Source organism: Podarcis raffonei, chromosome 8 (genome assembly GCF_027172205.1).
Source record: "Podarcis raffonei isolate rPodRaf1 chromosome 8, rPodRaf1.pri, whole genome shotgun sequence".
Lineage (NCBI taxonomy): Eukaryota > Metazoa > Chordata > Lepidosauria > Squamata > Lacertidae > Podarcis > Podarcis raffonei.
The window spans coordinates 90,547,742-90,569,411 of record NC_070609.1 but is presented as its reverse complement, the minus strand read 5'-3'; the positions used below and the strand labels follow the sequence as shown (position 1 = coordinate 90,569,411).

General features: G+C 50.3%; 1 protein-coding gene across 1 annotated transcript in view; it reads right to left on the bottom strand.

Moving 5' to 3' along the window:
* Positions 1-5,491: 5,491 nt before the first annotated feature.
* ARID5A (AT-rich interaction domain 5A) overlaps positions 5,492-21,670 on the bottom strand; it is a 29,479-nt gene continuing 13,300 nt past the window's right edge. Inside the window, exons 3-7 of the mRNA XM_053401524.1 lie at positions 13,052-13,241; positions 12,337-12,389; positions 10,459-10,556; positions 9,036-9,198; positions 5,492-7,402 (exon numbers count right to left, since the gene is read on the bottom strand). Of these exons, the coding sequence (XP_053257499.1) occupies positions 5,876-7,402; positions 9,036-9,198; positions 10,459-10,556; positions 12,337-12,389; positions 13,052-13,241 (2,031 nt within the window). The 3' untranslated portion in view covers positions 5,492-5,875. The remainder of the gene's footprint in view (positions 7,403-9,035; positions 9,199-10,458; positions 10,557-12,336; positions 12,390-13,051; positions 13,242-21,670) is intronic.

Here is a 21,670-nt window from a genome sequence, read left to right as displayed (position 1 = left end):
TGGAAGACAGGAGTGCCTGGCGTGCTCTGGTCCAGGGGGTCACGAAGAGTCGGACATGACTAAACGACTAAACAGCAACTACTTTTAAGTAGCCATTTGTGGAATGCTTTCCCCAGGGGAAAAGGCTGGTGGAACATCATTATCTGTTTTCAGGCACCCAGCCAAAATATTTGTATTGACTCAGGACTCTGGTAGCTAAGCTGGCCTCACCCTATAATGGGGAGGGGGGCTCACCCTTTAATGGGGGGGTCTCCTTTTACTGGATGTGCATCTTAGGCATTTTGTGTTGTGCACTGTTTTAAATTTTCTAAGTGTTAACTGCTTTTATTTGTTATCTTTGTGACTCTTTTTTGTATAAAGAATCTAGCAAGTGTTAACAATAGACTACAGCATGTGGCAGCATGTCTCCATCCTTTGGTTGTAGATCTACGAGTCGCCTCTTGACTTGTGTGCCTAACAATGAACATCATCCTTTGATCCATGAAGCAAAAGGTGGTGGGATGCATGAGGTTTCCAGGCATTCTCTCTTCCAGGCAGCTTCATCCGAGCTGCTGCATTGCACACCTTCAGACCATGTTCCTGGCAGTTTGGGTCACTTTTCACGGCCAGTCCTACCATTAGGCAGAGTGAGACAACTGCCTCAGGTGGCATGTGCTGGGAGGCAGTGGTGCCCACAGGGCTTCCTCCTGAGCTCCCTGGCCATGCCCTTCTGTTGGAGAAGAGAGCTGTGTGTCCTGCACCTTGCTCTCCACCTCTAGATCCACCCTGCTGATCTCCCTCAGGAGCAGCACTAGTAGCAAAGTGGGGTTCACGGGGCTGGTGCCATTTTGTTATTGGCCTCAGGGAGCAAAATGTGTTGGGCTGGCCTTGCTAGTTTGGCAGAATCTAGTGGTTCTTGAAAAGCTGGAGCCAGCCCTGCTGGGTCAAAGCTAAGGTTGCTCTAATCCAGCACAGGTGCTTCTGGGAAGCCCACAGTTATTCTATCCAACCACCATTGATAGTTTTGTCTCCATGAATTTCCCCAGTCCTCTTCAAAGGCATCTGAGTTAGCAACTATGACAGGCTTCCTCAACCTCGGCCCTCCAGATGTTTCTGGCCTCCAACTCCCATGATCCCTAGCTAGCAGGACCAGTGGTCAGGGTTGATGGGAATTGTAGTCTCAAAACATCTGGAGCGCCGAGGTTGAGGAAGCCTGAACTATGACTCAATAGGAGTATAGCATCCAGATCAAGGGAAGTAATAGTGCCACTGTATTCTGCTCTGGTCAGACCTCACCTGGAGTACTGTGTCCAGTTCTGGGCACCACAGTTCAAGAAGGACACTGACAAACTGGAACGTGTCCAGAGGAGGGCAACCAAAATGGTCAAAGGCCTGGAAACGATGCCTTATGAGGAACGGCTAAGGGAGCTGGGCATGTTTAGCCTGGAGAAGAGGAGGTTAAGGGGTGATATGATAGCCATGTTCAAATATATAAAAGGATGTCACATAGAGGAGGGAGAAAGGTTGTTTTCTGCTGCTCCAGAGAAGCGGACACGGAGCAATGGATCCAAACTACAAGAAAGAAGATTCCACCTAAACATTAGGAAGAACTTCCTGACAGTAAGAGCTGTTTGACAGTGGAATTTGCTGCCAAGGAGTGTGGTGGAGTCTCCTTCTTTGGAGGTCTTTAAGCAGAGGCTTGACAACCATATGTCAGGAGTGCTCTGATGGTGTTTCCTGCTTGGCAGGGGGTTGGACTCGATGGCCCTTGTGGTCTCTTCCAATTCTATGATTCTATGATTCTATGACTCCTACTTTGGGCTTTCTTCGTACAGAATACCATTGCAACTTTACACTTGTTTTTCTAGATTGCAGTAATTTTCAAATACCCCACTGGTTCTGGAATTTCTCACTCAAATCTATTTTGAGCAAAATTGGGGAAAATGCAGGCAGAACAAAAATTACCCAAATTGTCATATCCAGCTTACCTTCTCTCACTGGCACAGCTGCCTGCTACCCCAGCTTAGGGGAAAAGATTTTCCTCACAGCTGTCTGAGGATATGTAACTGGGAAATTGGAAGGGGGGGTGAGAGACCACCCCCCACCCTCCCGCCTTGCCTCTCCACACCACAAGGCAAAGCCAGAGTGTCTCTGCTGCACATCACCAAGCCATTCACTGACACACGGACCCCACAGAGGTATTTCCCTGCCTTTCACCCCTCAAACCAAATCCTCCAGCGTCAAGAGAAAATAACAGCAGCATATCTGCAAAGGCATTGCATCTGCAAGGGGAGCTCAATTCAGGATCCTGCAACTCCCTGCTGAGCCCCAGGCCTCCGACAAAGGAGAACAGGGAAAGTGTCAATACCAGATGTAGCAATTCACTGATAAATGTATTTCCTCTATAGGAAAACTTTAGAAATTCGTAAGAAATCACTTACTTGTTGTATCAATCTTGTCAGTTCCAGTGGCATTTAGGAGCCAGGGAAGCGCATTGTGAGGGATGGGGTGAGCGAGCCCACCATAATCCCCAAGATGTACAATCAGGTCTGCAGGGCCTTCCAAGGAGTCATGATATCCTGGTGATATCCTGCCCCGAGACAGATAACCATCTCAATCACAATGCCTACCCGCTCCTTAGTGGGATGGCAAGACAAAGGGGTGTATTTGACTTGACTCAGGGACCAGGGAACTGTAAATGTTTTCCTTTGTACTGTGCTAGAGGAAGTGTGAAAGACTGTACAGTGGTACCTCAGGTTAAGAACTTAATTCGTTCTGGAGGTCCGTTCTTAACCTGAAACTGTTCTTAACCTGAAGCACCACTTTAGCTAATGGGGCCTCCTGCTGCCGCTGCGCCGCCAGAGCACAATTTCTGTTCTCATCCTGAAGCAAAGTTCTTAACCTGAAGCACTATTTATGGGTTAGCGGAGTCTGTAACCTGAAGCATATGTAACCTGAAGTGTCTGTAACCCGAGGTACCACTGTATTTGAGTGACATGCCTGGATCTCAGGTTCCACCTGAGACCACACCTTTTCTGTGACATCTCTATGATGTCTTGATGATGCATCCTGAGATGTATAATGGGAAACTTTGGGAAATCCTTGATCGGGGCTTCTGGCTGCTTCATCTTTGTGGGAGTGGGAAGTCTTGTTGCAACAATAAAGATCAGGCCAACTGGCTGCTGTTTTGCTTCCATCTTCTGGCTGAAGTCTCTTGCTTGTGACCCTATGGGAACCAAGGTTAGGCGCTTGTGGGGTGCTCTGTTGCTGTATACCCTTCTGCTGTGAAAAAGGAATTACTTTCACTTGCTTACAGAAGAGTAGTTGCACCAGACTGCTGTACAATTTTAAATAAAACTCTATATCAGGGCAATCCAACTTTCATAATTTTTAAATATTTTTTTTTAAAAAAAAATTATTTCAACTTTCATAAGGTAATGACAGAGCAATCTATCTGATCTTTGCAGACCTTAGTGGTCCACAACTATTTTAAATTTGCGCTAGTGTAGGTTCTTGGGGAGAGTGGGAGAAATTGGCAGTCCGTCACAAGCACAGAAAAATACACCGGTTGACCGCCACTGCCTCCATGTAGAATCATAGAACTGTAGAGTTGAAAGGGACCCGGAGGTTCAAACTCTGCAATGGAGAAATCTCATCTAGGTCCTACATGACAGGCACCCATCCAACCTCTCACTTAGAAACATCAAGTGACGGAGAGTCCACAATTTCCCAAGGGAGTCCATTCCACTGTCAAACAGCTCCTACCTGCCATCAAAGATCCTCCCAGTGTCAGAATCTCAATTCTTGTACAGTGGTACCTCTGGTTGCTAAAGGGATCCGTTCCTGAGCCCCGTTGCGATTCGCTGCTTCTGCGCATAGGCGTGACGTCATTTTGAGTGTCTGCGCATGCGCGAGGGGTGAAACCCGGAAGTAACCCTTTCTGGTACCTCCTGGGTCGCCGCGGGACACAACCTGAAAAGATTTAACCTGAAGCAAACGTAACAAGAGGTATGACTGTACAGTGGTACCTCGGGTTAAGAACTTAATTCGTTCCAGAGGTCCGTTCTTAACCTGAAACGGTTCTTAACCTGAGGCATGCTTTCACTAATGGGGCCTCCCACTGCTGCTGCGCCACTGGCGTGCGATTTACGTTCTTATCCTGGGGAAAAGTTCTTAACCTGGAGCAACCGCTTCCTGGTTAGTGGAGTTTGTAACTCGAGGCGTCTTTAACCCGAGGTACCACTGTAACTTGAAGCCACTGGTTCTGGAGCAGGAGAAAACCAGCTTGCTCCATCTTCCATGTGACAGCCCTTTGGATATTTGAAAGTGGCTCTCATAATTCCTCTGCCTCCTCTTATCCAGGCTACACACACCCATCTGACAGGGCCCATTGCAAAGTACGTACACACAGGCTTACAGCTTCAGGGTGTTTGCAAGTATTTTTAAATTCTGCCAATTTCTCTTAGCAGAGGACTGAATGGGCTTCCATTTTTAATCTCAAAACACTCCCTTCTCCAGAAGTTGCTGCACCTCCAGGGGACATCCACCCCTTTCAAGAAGCCTTGTCAGTCACAAATGAGCCTGCCAATCACAGCCAGCACAACACAAAAGCTCTCTTAGCTGCCCTGCCTGGAGGACACCTGCTGCAACTCTCTAAGAATTACCACTCGGGGCTTTCAATCAACCACCACTGTGGACCATTAATTCTGGTGCACTGGGCACAACTGGAACCTTCAGCTACTGTCAATGGGGAGAATGATCTGAAGTGGGAGGCTGGATGTTCTTTTTCTAGGAGTCATCCTAAAAATGCTCCCCTAATTCAAAATCCAGAGAGGCATGGCCACAGAGGACAAAGACTTGTTTGCATTTACACACCCAGAATGTATAAACCTTTTTGGATGACAGGTGAAAGGTGCCTCCAGTTTATTTATTTCCACGTTGGGCTGTGAGGAGAAAAATGTGTTTAGGGAATAGGGTACCTGTCTCACATTAACACCCCACCACCTGACTTCCAATTCCTGGCAATGGAAACGGAAGGGTGGGGTAAGCCCCCCTGAATGGATGCAGGACAGCTCTTCTCTTTGGCAGATGCTGCAGAACTAGCCTGAGCAAGGAGACGAGAGGCGCTCAGGGGGTGAAAAGGAGTCTTGAAAGAGGAGACGTTTTACAGGTTGCAGCGCTGAGAGCCGCAGCCAAGCCTGCCATTCCCCAGAAAGGGGGGGGGCATAGACGCACACCTGAGCCTCTCTTCCACCCTCCACAACTCTCAGGCCCATGGTGCAGGGCACTTGCAAAGCAGCACTAAACATAAACACCCAACTGGGCATGGATTCCATTGACTGGCTGGGATTCTTTTCTTCCCACGCAGCGGAGAGGATTCCGTTCATGCACAGAGTGCCGTTTGCTGGCCAGTAAGCCCCCCTCCCCTCTAAGGAGGCTCAGGGCACCTCTCTGCACAAAGGAAGCCACCCTCAGCCCCCCCCCACAGCCAAGCTCAAACAGAGACCTTGAGGACTAGGCACTTGCGTTTATAATGTATGAAAGAATCGGAATGGAATTGCGCCCAGCATTACCACAGATATAAATCTCTCTTTATAGGAGCTTTGTTCCCTAATGGTTGTTGTTGTTCTTTTGCGCACATCATTTGCATATCATACCAGATACAAATACATTTCAAAGTTCGAGAGTTTTGTGGGTGAGTGGAAGTGTTTGGTTTCTGTTTAAAAACGAAAATTACACGGTCCTGACGGTTGCATCCCTGCTGCTTTCCCAAGGAGGAGCCTTCAAAGATCGGCGGTCCCAAATGCTGGCAACGCAGCGCAGCTGCAGATTCCAACTTGTGGTGTGCCTGGTCCAAAAACCTTGCCGCCCCCCCCCGGGGGCTCCCGGCTGGGGGCTACAGCTTGGTGTTCCGGTGGAAGGCTGAGACGTGGGGGGAGGCATAGGCTGGCTGGCTGTGCCACGTTGAAACCGGGTAGAGACGGTAGCGGAGCACACTGTCGTAGGAGGTGGGGTAGTGGGCCAGCGGCTGGCACAGGTCAGAGGGCTGAACGGAAGCAGTTAATAAGGGGGTGGGGAAGGCCGGGATAATGAACGGACTGATGGACAGGGAAGGAATCAGCGAGGCTGACTGCCCTTTCAAGTGCTCCCCCGGGGTGCTAAAGTTCACAGGGAGCCTCAACATCGTCCCTTTGTACATATCCTGAACCTGAGGCACGGGAGCAACTGGAAAACCTGAACTCTGCACAGCAGCCTTGGGCTTTGCCACCGCCTGCTGGCCGCTTGGGGAAGTGCCACGCTCCAGCCCATTGCTGGACTGCGCCTCCTTGACGAAAGGGGTGACGGCCTTCAGCCTCTTGCCATGCAGGAACAGCTCCTCTTCCATGGCTCGTTTCTTCTGAGCCAAACTGCCGGCCTGCGCTTGAGAAACTGAATGGCCTCCGTTCTTAAGGACTTGCGGGCTGACCTTGGCCAGGGTGGCCACCGGAGGCACCCAGGAGGGCTTGGCGTGGGGAAAGGGGGAGGAGCCTCTCTTGCCCCCGGGGCTGCTCACCCGGAAGGGGGAGGTTTGCTGCTGACCATCCCCTCTCCAGGAGGGCAGAGGCTGACTCGGCTTCCAGCGGAGATCTTCTGGCTGGTCCTCGGAGCCTTCCTGCTTTTTCTGAGGCAGGCGACTCAACAGCACATCGCTGCCAGGTTGCTGATAGGCAGAAGCTGCTGCCACCTCCGGGAAATTCTTAAAGCCACCATAATACTCCACTGGTCCTCGAAGAGGATGGCAACTTATGGGTTTCATGACCTCACCTCGGGATGTGTGGAAGTAGCCCTTGACGAGAGGTAGACCAGGCGATGGGTGGCCCCCGCAGCAAGCGTCGTCTGCTTTCTGAGGCAGGTGGCCCTCCGTGAGGCTTGGGGACGCTTTCAACCCCCCTTCACTGGCTTTTGAGGGCTGAGAGGAACCAGCTGAGCCAATGGACCCGTCCACCTCCCGCGCTGGAGTTTGCCCCTCTTTCAGGGGGAGGCTGGTGGCCAGCGGATTCTTGGGACCAGCCTCTGTGTCCGAGCCAGGGATCTCTCGGATCCTGGCCTTCTTGTACTCTGGGCAGTGGCTGAGGTGCTTCTGGTGACAATACAGGGACTCATCCTTGCTCACCTGAGCCAGGAGCTTCTTCTTGGCCAAGGGAGACATGATGCCGTGGTTCCCTTTGAAGTAGAAGCTGGAGAAGAGCCGCTTGTAGGCCTCGGAGCAGCCGTGGGCACGGCAGTTGCCACGGCAGGCGTCAGGGGCCTGGCTCTCAGAGGCCTCGCGGCCGTTTGGAGGAGAGGGACACCCCTCAGGCTGCTCTTGCAGTTGGCTCTGCTCGGGGTCGCTGGCAGGCTTGGCGGCAGAGGCAGCATCAGGGGTCGGCTTCTCTGGCAAGATCTGCAATCAAGAGAGACATTTACGGTACAGGTGGAGATTGGGACCTGTCAGGAAGGGGGGAGGCAACGTGGGGTACAGGAAACGTTTCCATTCACTGGTTGGCGAATGGAGCGCATAGTGGTGCAGCAGCCCCAGGTAATATCATAGCTGTACTATTAATTCGTCGCTGCAGCTGTTTCGCTTCCAAGGAATCCTTGTCTCTGCCTTCTGCGCTTGCCAGTTCAGAACTGCACTTCATGCCCCTAATAACATGGACTGTGGTGCATGGAAAGTTAAGCCAGTGAACTGGGTTCCCTCCGGCTGCCTTGGACTGCAATTTGCCTCAGCCCCAGCCAGAATGCCAAGCCCCACCCCCACAAGATACAGCAGAGGGTGCAGAGAATGTTCCTTACTACTACTCTCTTTACAGCTCAGAAACTCAGGTCTGTGTGTTCTCTGCACTTGAAACAAGAAAATGAACTAAATCAGCCCAAACTCCTATTGCAGCCTGAATTAAAGGATGCAAATAAAAATGCTTTTGCACATTGTTTTCTACATGGTGCCTCAAAACCCTGCCTTTTGGCAGATAGAAATCTTCAGACTTCCGAGATTTCAGCAGGCACTGCCTGCTCACTTCAGGGAAAGAAAGGCTTGAAACTAAAATTAATTTTTTTTTAATCAGGAACCAGAGTTCTGATCCAATGCCAAACACTGCAGAATACACAGCAACCCAGCTAAACCAGGTATGGGGAAACTTCAGCCCTCTAGATGGTGCTGAACCACAACTCCCATCATTCCTGACCACCATCACTCCTTGCAGGGGTTTCTGGGAGCTGTAGTTCAGCAACATCGGGAGGCCCACAAGGTTCCAGCCAACTGTGCTACACGCTTCTAAGATTTACCAGTTTCCAAGCCAAAGGCCATTGCTGCCAGCCCTGCCGATCCTGCTCCTCCACCCCCACATCTGCAAATCTTCCTGCTCAGCCTCTTAGACCAGTGACAGCACCTCTGACCCACAAGGCCATTTCCTCCAAACCACCCCTGAAGTCCTATGAGGTGTCAGGTGCATAGCTGTCAACGTTTCCCTTTTTTTAAGGGAAATTCCCTTATTCCGAATAGGATTCCTCACAAGAAAAGGGAAAAGTTGACAGATATGGTCAGGTGCTAGGCAAGTACCCAAGCCAATTTATCCTGACCTTTGACACCTGAGGAGAATTAACAGACAAAGCAAATCAGATGAAGGTGGTTGTTCCTGACTGACCGCTAGAGGGCAGTCAAGCTCCAAAAATATTCCAAGCCAAAGGGATTGGTGGTATAGTGGACGCTCGGGTTGCAAATGTGATCTGTGCGAAAGGCACGTTCGCAACCTGCAGCGCCGCGTCTGCGTACACGCGGGTCATTGTTCGGCACTTCTGTGCATGTACAAAGCGCAATTTAGCTAGCGCCGTAACCCGGAAGTAGCCTGTTCTGGTACTTCCAGGTTTGGCGCAGTGTGCAACCCAAAAACACGCAACCTGAAGTGTCTGTAACCCAAGGTATGACTGTCTTTATTAGCCGAGAAACAGACCAGGGGGCGGGAGGCATAAGGTCCCCCAAAATTACACTGCCCCAATGTTTTGGCACCTGAACCCCACCAGCTCTGGGAGAGCTTTACCTGGTCCCTCAGCTTCTCCTTCTTGGCCCTCTTCTTCTCCACAGGCCCCCTCCCTTTGGCCTCCTTTGGCTCTCTCGACACCTTGTACTGCTTCCGGGGCTTGGCAGGGGGCAGGGGTTTGTCGTCTTCGCCTTTCAGGTGCCGGACGTACGGGAGGACCAGCCTGAGAAACGGGTGCAAGCCAAGGAAAAGAACATCATGACATGGCGGGGCGGTGAGAGGCCTTTGAAGTTCCTCAGCCCCACAGCCAACCCACACATGCAGAATTTCCCACAGGTTCTGCCAAACGCAGCAGATTTTTGACGCCTAAGAATCTCAGCTGTCGTTTTAAAACTTGAAAGAAAGCATTTAGTCCTCATGGTTGTGAAAGTGTGTTTGAAATACACAAGCAGTATCTCCAGCCCAAAGTTGCCAGTGAAAGCTCAGTTTTAGAATAATTACCTGCCCTTTCTCCATTAAGCTACTCCTTGCCAAAATTATATATATGGAGCAAAACCTGCTAAAGCATTGATAAGCCCAAGTTACGAGCTTTGACTACGTATACTTTACTGCAGAGCCATAAACGGCTTTAAATTTGGCAGTTAGTTACAGCAGCGGAGCATGCTCACAACCTGTCCAGGGAGGAAGTATGCACCCTCGCCAGGGGGCTGTGAGCGGAGGGCGAAGGAGCCCCCTGCGCCTGGCCAGCCCCTGCCACCAAAGTGACACGAGTCGCTGGAGCGACACCGGTGCAGGGCTGGCTTAGGGAGGGCGGCGTGAGCAGCACACCCCCCCCCATGTGCCCAGGGCAGTTGCCCCAGAAGCCCCCCCCCATGCTATGCCCCGAGTGAGTTACATTTAAATAAAAGCCAGCACATCACCATGAGGTACCTTTTGGAGATACCGAAGGAAGTGCAAAATAGTTCTGTTTATTAAACCAGGTTTTGATTCCTAGAAGGAACTGGCATAGATACTTAGAAAGGAACAGAAAGTGACCTTTTCCTTCCCTATTACTGAAACACACCAGAAGCAAAATAGTCCAAAAAATTAAAAGAGCACGAAACTAAAGTTGTGGTTGATTGATCTCTTACTTATAAATGTATTTTACTGAAGGCTTTGCTTATTTATTTGCAGTTCAGTTCAAGTGCAAAATCCAAGAGAGACTTTCTGGGTGCAACATTTAGATCCACTGTCTTGCCTCGGGAGCTGAAGTGGGGTCCTCCAGATGTTATGGCTGGACTACAACACCCAGCCATTCTCTGCCCCTGGCCTTGTTTGTGCCTCCCAGGCAGGTCTCTTTCTTGCAGGAGCAGGTAGGTCATGCAGCGTCTGGCCCCTCCAGACATTATTGGACTGCCAGACCCAGCCAGCGCAGTCCAGCAACATCCGGAGGGTGCCAGGATGGCCAAGGCTACTGAAAAGAGAAGCAGCAGCAGTCCAATACCTCTCGTAATGCCTCCGTGTGCAAGTGGCGGCGCTGGTGCTCCCTGGGCTGCCCCCCAACATGTCATACACGTTCTTCCAAAGACGCCTCCCAGTGACCTACAATGGGAAGCAATCGAGTGAAACCCCGAGATGCCAAGAGATGCCAAGTCGGTATTACGAACACACAAACATTCACAATTCACAAGAAAAGATAAACCATCCCTTGGCAGGATGGGGGAAGGAGAATGTGAGCTGCTGGGGAACACAATTTTGAGAGTGCTCCTGCCCTCCAGTCCTGCTTGTGGGCTCAGCCACTGTGACCACAGGCTACAGGATGCTGGACTCAACGAGCATTTAGTCTGATCCGGCAGGCAGCTTCTTCTTAGCCTCTCCCAGCTTCAGGATTCAAAATGTAGTTTGTAATAATGAGGTTGCCCTAAATTACAGCAGCAACAACTGGAGCAGCATTTCACTAGCACCCTACCTGCACTATGCACTTAAAGCAGTACCACACCACTTTAAACAGTCATGGCTTCCCAGGAAGTGCAGTTTGCTAAGGGTGCTGTTGGGAGACCACAATTCCCCTCACAGAGATGCCGTTCCCAGAACGGTTGAACAATCAATCCCTCTTCCCAGGGAACTCTGGGAATTTTAGCCCCCTTCGCAAGCGACGTTTCCCATGATTCTCTGGGGGGATTCCATGACTATTTAAAGTAGTATGATAGTGCGTTAAATGTGTGCTGCAGCGGTTACCTTGTTTGAGGTGAGGGTTTGATTCACAATGTTTTTATTTGTGTTTGCTGAAAATGGCACTCCTCTGATCGCCACTGCCTCACACCCAACTCCTATGTTGGGCTTAAGAGTCCGTTTTTGCCCCCCCAGAGCTAGCTGGCCTCTCTCTCCCTCTCCCCCCCCACCTTGTTCTTCACACAGCTGTGAGCATCAATAACATCATTGACTCACTGTTATGTTCTCGTAAACTACTTTTTCTCCACCGTCACCTTGCCAATGTATTTTGATAACAAGAGACGCCTGTCATGAGCTGCTTTGAGCACCCTTTGCTGTGGAAAGGTAGCGTATAAATGAATTAAATCAATCAGGCAAATCCATCAATCAGTCAATGGGCCATTTTAGATCACTGGAGATTTGGGACAAACTTACAAGGTATCTGTCAGGTGTCAAACAGGCTGTCAGTGGCCAGTTATGTCCCCATCTCACCAAAAACTGGAATAATACTTTCATGGCAACAGTGTTAGTTGTAGTATGTCCTTTCTTACTGCTTATAGAAACTGGTGGCTGTTATATTTGTATGGTATATTGTATGGCGATAATACAGTGGTACCTCGGATTGCAAACTTAATCTGTTTCGAAAGTCCATTCTTAAACCAAATCCATTCTTAAACCGAGGCGCACTTTCCCTAATGAGGCCTCCCACTGCCGGTGCCCTTCCACCGTTCGGATTCCATTTGTAGACTGAGGTAAAGTTCGCAAACCAATACACTACTTCTGGTTTTGCAGAGTTCATATACCGAATAGTTCGTAAACAGGGCTGTTCTTAAACCGAGGTACCACTGTAAACCAATATGAAATAGTGTTGTTTAGGCTTTATGTTCTGTTGCTCGCTGCTATGGGTACATTTAGTGGAACACAAATAAAGCATGCAAGGCAGCCTTAGCTAATCTGCTACCCTCCTGAGGTTTTGGACTAGGACTTGCATCAATAATAATTATAAATTTATTTATACCATGGCTTTTTCCTTGTCAAACTCAAGGCAGCTTACATATAAAAACAACTGCTAAAATCATTTTAAAAACCAATCATTAAAATACAGCAAAACATTGATAGAATTAAAACGATAGATAGAAAGATGATAGACAGATTTATAATTTCTTCTTACCAGTTCGTAGGCTCCCAGCTTTTCCACAACTTTGTAGATCTTAAACAGGTTAACTAGAAGAAGAAGAAACACATCCAGGAATCAGCATAGCAAGAGATAACAACAGACTGCAGTTCCTTAGAAGTGCAGAAAACCTCCTTCCTGAAGACCAAAGGTTTCATTTAGGCAAGCCTCTGGTCCTCATGGCTGCAAAGTTGTGCTTGAAAGGGCCTGATCACTTATCACATGGCCTTTTTAAAAAATGAGGCAAGGGGCAGGGGAGGGGGGGTTAAGCTTTCCCTCCCGAGCCATGACCTCAGGTTAAAAAACGAAAAAACACCACACAGAGAGCAATTAGCACAGGAACCAATATGAGGCGGTTTTGGGGTTTTTTAATGATCATTGACACATGGGGAAGTGGGGGTGATCAAGATCAAGGCTGGAGTGGATAGGCTTAAACCTCCCCCATGCCTGGTTTTTTAATTTTATTTTTTAGAACCACTACATGATGCCACCATTTGCCACTCCTCTGGCTTCGGAGGGACTAGGTCCAAATTCCAGTGGCTGAGGGCTCCTTGGACCTTCCTGGGGCACCAGAAGAATCGGAATAAATAATACATACTTTTTTTTAAGGTAAGATAAAATTATGGAAATATCTGCAGAAATGTGGAGAACTGAATTTGACACTGGGAAATGGGGACCTGAGGGAAACCAAAATGGAGGGCAAGGGACGTACTCTGCTTGAAGCCGAGGTGAGGCACCCTCTCGATGGGCGTGTGGCGGTCCTTCATGAACTTGTATAGGCTGACAAGGAAGGCCTGCTCCTCTTCCTTCTCGCTGCTGGGCACCTGCTCATCTCCAGAGTCCTCTGCTGGGCTCTTCTCCTCCGCTTCCAAAGCCCCATCTGGCTTGGTTTCAGGAGACCCCTGAGGTGTGAGGACGACACACAAATCTAAGCAATGGAGAAATCAAGGAGGAGGAGGAAGAGCACAAGACCAGCAAAGACCCAGAGAGCTGAAGTGAAAATAAATCCCAGCAGATGTCCAAGATGGTGATTCTTTTTGTTGTATTTTTATCCTTGATTACACTTATGATCCACCTTTTCTCCAAGGACCTCAAGGTGGTCACATGCTGTGCCGAAGAAATATTTCACGTTCCGCTCCCCCTCCCAAAAACAATTTGCCATCCATTCATGAGAAAAGGAATTGATCTTGGAAATTACTAATGGGGGAACAGTATTGATGGCCTTTTTATGACTTGGGTGCAAGGCTTTTGGCATGTTTAGTTTACTTCTGAGGCAGCAGGAGGGTCCTTTCTTCATTCCACAAATCACCTCATAAGTGGTCTGTGCTCTGAAGCCTTCCCGGGTGCCCATGTGGGGAAGCAACCAGAGGGAAGCCCTCCCACGTGGCTTGCTCAGGTCAGGAAGTGTGAGCAGCTAGGGAGGCTGCAGATATCTAGAGAAATGTTCACTGGAAAGGTAACACACACCTACAGCAACCCTTGGCCACCTCACATTCACACCATACATTGAAAGCACTATGATCAGGACCGTCCTGCCCACGAGGCAGAGGGAAGCAGCCCTCCTTAGGCGACAGAATCCTTCGGGGAGGTGTCCCCACAGGCACCCCACCCACCACCGCCATGTAAGCCCGAAAGTGAGGCTGTGGGGTGGGGGGTGACAGCACCTTCCCATTTCGCCTCAGGCAGCAAAACAGGGCGGGCCACCCCTGACTATGATACCACTGTAAACAATTATAGCTTCACCCACAGAATTCTGGGAGCTGAAGTTTGTTAAGGGTGCTGAGAGATGTTAGGAGACCCTGATTCCCCTCCCAGAGTGACAATTCCCAGAGTTCCCTGGGAAGAGCGACAGATTGCTAAGGCAGCCTGGGAATGGTATCTTGATGAGGAGAACATGTTCAGAGTGGCATCACAGTGCTATAGCTGCACGGTGTGAATGTGGTCTATGACAGAGAAAGAGCAAGACCCCGTGCCCAACAGAATTCTACAGAGCCCTGAGAAGGAAAGAGGAAAATGGAAGTTTATTTTCACAGGGGAAATACAGGTTTCTGCACAGCACTGACTGGCAGCAGCTCTGCAGGGTTTCAGGGGCCGACCTGGAGAGAGAAGTGTTCAGTTCTTAGAAATCCTCAAAGATCATCATGCAAAAATAATACTATATGCTGCTCTTTAGTTGTACGGAATTTCATCTGCTGAGTGACTCTATCTTGGCCCGGCCTGCCTCTAAGTTAAGGTTACCAGATTTTTTTCAATGAATTCGGGGACACTTTTCAACTTCCTACTAAATAAATAGATTTTGTCAGGGGATTGATTTGTAAATCCGGGGACTGTCCCAGGAATACGGGGGCGTCTGGTAATCTTTCTCTAAGTCAGCCTTTGCCAACCTGATGCCCTCTAAGCATTTTGGAGGGCAACTCCCATCAGCCCCAGCCAGCACAGGCAGATGGGAGCTGTAGCCTAAAACATCTGGAAGGCCCCAGATTAGTAAAGACTGCTCTAACTGTTGGACAGCACAATCCCTGGCCCCCAGACGAGGGCTCAAAATGCAGCCACAAGGTTGCCTGGATTTCCATTCCCAGCTTATTGTGATTTTGCTGTGTATACTTTAAACCAGTTTCTAATTCAAAAAAGCAGGCGGGGGCGGGGAGTGTCTTCTTATGGGGCCAAAATCATTTGCTCTTGAAGAAACAGAAAACAGATGGGACTCTGTTTTGGTTTTGAACAGCTGCATAAGCCAGAGCTCTGGAACTCGTGACCTGCAACCCCGGACTCACTTAGCAGGGGAAGGGAATAACAAGGAGCCTGTTTTCCCAAGAGAGCAGAAAGGGCTGCAGCAGAAGCTGAAGGAAGTCCACAAGCAGCGCTCCCTTCTCCAGCACATGCAGACTATCTTGCCTCCTGAGGAAGGGCGGGGGCAACTTGCTTTACACGCAAAAGGCCCCCAGCCTCCCCAGGTAGGGCTGCTGGGAAAAGACCCTTGCCTTGCATGAAATCCAGAGAGCTACTGCCAGTCAGGTCCACACTGAGCTAAATGGAACAGCCGTCCCTTCAGGAGAAGGCAGCTTCTGATGTTCCAAGATCACAGACTTCAAAGCTGGGCAAAAACAACAAAACAGATTGTGGGAAGCACATCCGTGGCCCAAAACATGGTGCCACAAATAACTAAAGCTGCAAGGTGGCTTGGGGGGGGGAGGGAAAAAGGAAGCCTGCTAAATCCCAATTCTCAGCTGAAACAACCTCTTTACTTGACACCTGCCCTATCCTTCAGGGCATAAACCCTCTCAAGGTAGCTTACAAAAAGAGGGGAAACAATAAAACATAGGAAGATTTAGAATGCACTTAAAACCACCCTGACTAAATAAACACCTGTATATAAAAGGGACCCAGCTGTGCTCCCTTACTAGCTTGCATAAAAAGCCAATTAAATGCAGAGTGAAATGAAAACGGCTTTCCAGGTCTGCTTGAGGGCAGCTTACTAAAGAGGTCAGATGTACTGTCAAGCTCGGCCACAGTGCTGATGTTTTTCCGATACTGTTTTAATTGTCGGGTTTCTAGGACACCTCCAGGGTTTTTAAACAAAGAGGGGGGGTGAGAAATAGCCACAGAATTTTTCTTTAAACAAACCTTCTGCTTGCAAGGCAGAGCTACGGCGTGTGCCATGGAAATGCCAGAATGCTTACACAGATTGGATCGTCTCATTTCCCCCGCCCCACTTTCCGCACACAAAGCGCGGCTGTTCAATCCCATCAAGAGCTGTTTTTGTGGTCGGAGGCAATTTATTAGCTCCGAAGAGTCGCCAGCTTGTTCAGCTTAGAGAGAGAGAGAGATGTCGAGTGTATTATATGCCTGGGATCGGGCAGGCTGCCAACTTGGTCAGAGTGCTGGGATGTGTGAGAACACAAGGGACTGTTTCCAGGAAAACAGAACGGCACAAATTCTCACTCTCACACACCCTCCCGCCCTCAGCTCAAAAAACGTTTCTTGCATTTTGTTTTCTTGGTTTTTTGTTCTAAATTTTCCGGAGTTATAAAACTTGTTGCTATTTTTGGTCAAGGCAGCTGCTGGGCACTCAACACGTCTGCTCCTTTCTATTCTTTTCCCCGCTCACGATAGACATGTTATTTTAGCTGTGGGGCTATTTATGGGGCTGCTTCTTTTTTCAAATGAATCTAATTTTGAACTGGACAGAGAGCCAAGCCGACGGTGTTTGCAAAATGCTCTCTCCCCCAAGCGGTGGCTGCAGGGCTACCTAGATCCTGCCTGAAGGAAATTTAGAGTCTACAAGTCTGCAGAGATTGTGAAATTTAGGAAGGGTTGCTGGCATTCAAGCTGAAGACAGAACACTGTATCTTTGCACGGGCCACTCCCCCCCCCCCAATATTGCAGGTAACATGATACAAGCATGCTTCTCCCTACAGTGTGCGCATTCATTCCACCATCATATCCAGTCAAACAGGTGTTGCGGGCATTCATATAGTTTCCAAAACCTGTTGGACTGGCGATTGTGGCAGGACAAAAGAAACGTGTTAGTGTTTGTGTGTGGCAAATATCCCTCTCCAGCCTTACTTTACCTGACATTATGCACCATGCTAAACAATTGCACTCCAGGTCATGCAGAGGACAAAACTCTCTCTCTCTCTCTCTCTCTCTCTCTCTCTCTCTCTCACACACACACACACACACACACACAACCTAACCTCCCTCACAGGATTGTTGTAGGATAAAGCAGGAGAGTCACATGCATGAATGGAAGGCAATATGCAAGTGTGATGAGACAGATGGACCCATATTCTGCAATGCCTTTCTAGGAGTGCTGAGCTATAAAAGGCCAGCCCTCATCTGCCCCATTCCAAAGTGGTCCAAATTCTGCACAATGTATTTTGTGCAAAAATTATTTTCAGAGATTGAAGGGGAAGAAAAGGATGCCCCAACACTACCCAACTACTTCTTAGCAACAGAGAGCTCATTTCAGAAGTTCACACACGTTTCTTCTCCCCAACATACACGACACTTGCATTTTCAGTTTCTCTCTTTTGACGCTAAACCCTCTGGTTTCGAAATTTTGACGTTCTCCTCCATTTCTTGTTTAAACCCTGCCCACAAACCTAGGCAAATGTGAGCTAATCAACTGCCAACACTGAAGAGTCTATGTGCCACGGTGGAGAGTGGGGGTGGTGAAGAGAGAGAGGTGGATGAACCCCCAAACTTATTAGGGGTTGCACACTCTAAGATGCTTTGGACTATTATATTTTGGGTTGACAAGCCAAGATATTAGCATGCAGTTGCTGCCTCCCACCCTTTGCATGAGCCATAATTTTAACCAGGAAGTCGCTAATGAACTATAGTTTCCTGTTTCATCCAAACTAGGAAACTAAAGGCTACCCGCCCTTGGTTTAAGATCCTGGCTTCTTCCAAAGATGGCAACCCATCGTTTCCTTGTTTCTATAAAACAGTAAACTATGGTCAATAAAATATTTCCTGCTTTAAACACAACTTGCACGAAGGGCAAAATGTGCTTTCATTTCTTGGCTTGTGAAACCAAAGTAATGGTAACCCAAACCAACTCAGTGAGTCAGCAACCCAGAGTACGATTGCAGGGTTTTAAGCCAAGATATGATCCTCTAAACCAGCTCTCTATCAACTCAATTCAACTTCCAAGTCACTCCATAAACAGGTCAAAAAAATCAAGAGTGTTATGTACTGAAGTTCTCACCCTGGGCCAGCAGGGGGATACTGTAGATAGTTTTCACTCAGGTCCACCTCAGTTATTTTAGGCGGGAAAACCTGGGTTGTTGTTGCTACAATGTTGATAGCTGGCTGCCTATAAAAGCAGGCCGGCTGAGCTGTTTGCTGTTCAGTTCTGTCCAGCTTACAAAATAAAGAGTTGCTTTGGAGAAATCACTGTGTCGTCTGCCATGTCTACCCACTATTCAACACTGGCGACGAGGATGGGATCGGTGGACATCAGAGCACAGCCAGATGCGGCCATCCTCTGAACTGAGCTGAATCACAGAGCAAAATCACTGAGCGAAATCACTGGACAGAACCAATTCAGAGCTGACCGTTCTGGCTAGAGCACTGTGTTCCATCCATCGCCCTTCTCTCCGGCATCGGAATCATGGCTTCACTTGTGCCTCTACCGCCGTTTGCGCCAGCCTCTGAATCATGGGACTCCTACCTCGCTCGGTTCGACTGCTACCTCCAAGCCAACGAGCTGACAGCAGTATCAGAGGAACGGAAGCGGGGCCTATTCCTCAGTCTCTGTGGGCCTGAGGTGTTTGAGACGGCCCGAGCATTGGTTGCGCCTGAAGCAGTCCAGGCAACACCATGGGACACGATCCAAGAGAAGCTCCGCAACCACTACGCACCAAAGCCGTCCAAGATTGCTGCCCGCCATGCGTTTTACCACCGGAACCAGGCAGAGGGGGAGTCAATCAGCAACTACACCACTGCCCTCCGACAGGCTGCAATGCACTGTGAGTTCCGAGACTTAGACGATGCCCTGATGGATCGAATCGTCTGCGGGGTCCGGGACATCCATCTGCAACGGCGTCTCCTCGCCAAGCCAGACCTCACGCTACAGAAAGCCATTGAGGAGGCTGTGGCTTCAGAAGCTGCCCAGGAGATCCGCAAGTCCAGCAGCCCGTGTCTTGCTAGGAAGCCAGTTCCAGTGCATCATGAAGAGGCCAGCAGTGATGAGGCATCCTCCAGTGAAGACGATGACGTGCACCAGACAAAGCGGGAGCGCAGGAAGTTCCAACAGAAGTCCAAGGGCCAACCGGAATGTGCCGGCTGCGGAGGCAACCATTCCCGTGCCAAGTGTCGATTCAGAGACGCCATCTGTAGGAAGTGTTCCAGAAGGGGCCACATTGCTAAGGTCTGCCGATCAGCTCCATCTGACACCCCCCCTTCACTGAATCGCAAGTCCAAGTCTTCACTCCAGTCTGCCAAGGAAAGCTGTTTCGCTCTCACCAACTGCTGCTGCCCGCCTGGAACCACGATTGGCCAAACCGACTCGCCTACGCGACGCAAGCTGAACGTCACAGTGCTCATTGAAGGAGCTCCATGTGACATGGAGATTGACACCGGGTCTGCCCTGTCCACCATGTCTTGGAGCACCATCAAAAGACTGGTACCCAGAGTGTCCAAAAGGCAACTCGACTCTCACCGCGTACACCTGAGAGACTACCAGGGAAACGACATTCCCGTGGTAGGCGTTGGCCGGTTCCAGATTGCCTTCAAGGATTTTTCGGGCCTGCTCCGACTGGTGGTGGTCGAAGATCAGCGGCCAAGCCTCCTAGGGCTAGACTGGTTTGATGCCCTCGGCCTGGAAGTCACCGGCATCAACTGCATCTCTAATGCAGAGACTGAGGGTCTGGTCAAAGACTTTGCCGAGGTTTTTGATGGCACTTTGGGGCAATATACAGGTACGCCCATCTCCTTTAGCCTTGATCCACAAGTCGCCCCCATCAAGCTAAAGCCACGCCGGGTTCCCTTTGCTCTCAAGGCTAAGGTGGATGAACAACTGGACAAGCTGATCACCCAAGGAGTTTTGGAGCCGGTTGACCACGCCAAGTGGGAAACCCCCATCGTCACGCCTGTCAAGCCAGACGGGTCAGTGAGAATCTGCGCCGACTACAAGTGCACGATCAACAAGGCACTTCAGCAGCACGCTTACCCGGTTCCTGTTGTTCAAAACCTGCTGCATTCCCTGGGTGAGGGTAAGGTCTTCGCTAAGGTGGACCTTGCCCAAGCCTATCAACAACTGCCCGTCGATGATGCCACTGCTGAAGCCCAGATGATCGTCACCCACCGAGGGGCATTCCGTTGCCGCCTGTTGCAGTTCGGGGTGAGTGTGGCTCCTGGCATCTTCCAAAGCCTTATGGAGCGTCTCCTGCAAGGGCTTCCGGGCGTGGTACCATGACGTCTTGGTGTCCGCAGACTCACACCAGCAGCTGTTCGAGCGCCTCCGTGCCGTGCTGACCAGGTTCAAGAGGCCGGGCTCAAGGTAAAGAGGGAGAAGTGCCAGATCGCCGTTCCACAGGTAGAGTTCCTGGGCTATCTTATCGACGCCTCCGGCCTTCATCCGACCACATCCAAGATCCGCACTATCCAGCAGGCCCCCATCCCAAAGAACAAGACGGAGTTGCAGGCGTTCCTGGGGCTGCTGAACTTTTATAACATGTTCCTGCCCCACAAAGCCACGGTGGCTGAGCCTCTTCACCGACTCCTCAGCACAAAGACGCCTTGGTCCTGGAGTCATCGGGAGACGGCGGCCTTCAACACGGTCAAGGCTCTCCTTTCATCGGACAGTGTGCTGGTACAGTACAGTGAAGCCAGGCCGCTGGTCCTTGCCTGTGACGCCTCACCTTTTGGCATCGGCGCTGTCCTTAGTCACCGTTTTCCACCGTTTTTCTGGAGACCGCGTCGTGATTCCCCAAAGACTCCGTCAACGCGTCCTGGAGGCTCTGCACGTTGGCCACCCGGGAATTGTCAAAATGAAGGCGTTGGCTCGGTGTTACGTCTGGTGGCCTAACATGGACGATGCCATCACTGCCTGGGTGTCCGCCTGTCAAGCGTGCCAAGAATCGAGGCCTGCACCACCGGCAGCTAAGGGACACACCTGGGAGACGCCAAAGACACCCTGGTCGAGGGTGCACATCGATCTGGCTGGCCCCTTTCACGGCCGGACCTTTATGGTAGTGGTGGACGCCTATTCCAAATGGCTGGAGGTGGCCCTGATGCCCTCCACCACTACGGAGGCCGTCATCCGGGTGCTGCGAGGCTTGTTTGCGACGCATGGGTGTCCTGATGTCCTTGTCTCCGACAACGGACCGCAGTTCACGTCAGGCATTTTTGAGCGGTATCTTTTGGGACTGGGCATCCGCCATGCCCTAACGGCACCCTTTCATCCATCCAGCAACGGGCAAGCGGAGAGAATGGTGCGCTCGGCAAAAGAGGCACTGGCGCGCCTGGACCGGGGAGACTGGCACGAGCGGGTCGCCAAATACTTGTTCATGCAACACATCACCCCTCATGCGGCCACAGGGCGGAGTCCTGCTGAACTGCTTATGGGCCGCCGCCTCAGATCACCGCTTGACCGGCTGCACCCGGACTTTGCCGTGGCCGAACCCCCAGGCTGTGCCAACGCGCCACGGTCATTTGTTCCAGGAAACCAGGTCTTTGCCCGGAACTATGTTTGGGACATTCCTTGGGTGCCAGCCACAGTAGTGGGAGTCACTGGACCTCGCTCGTACCAGGTGGCACTCGAAGACGGATGCTTGTGGCGCCGGCACATAGACCAGCTTAGGCGCAGGGTTGGGGACTTGGA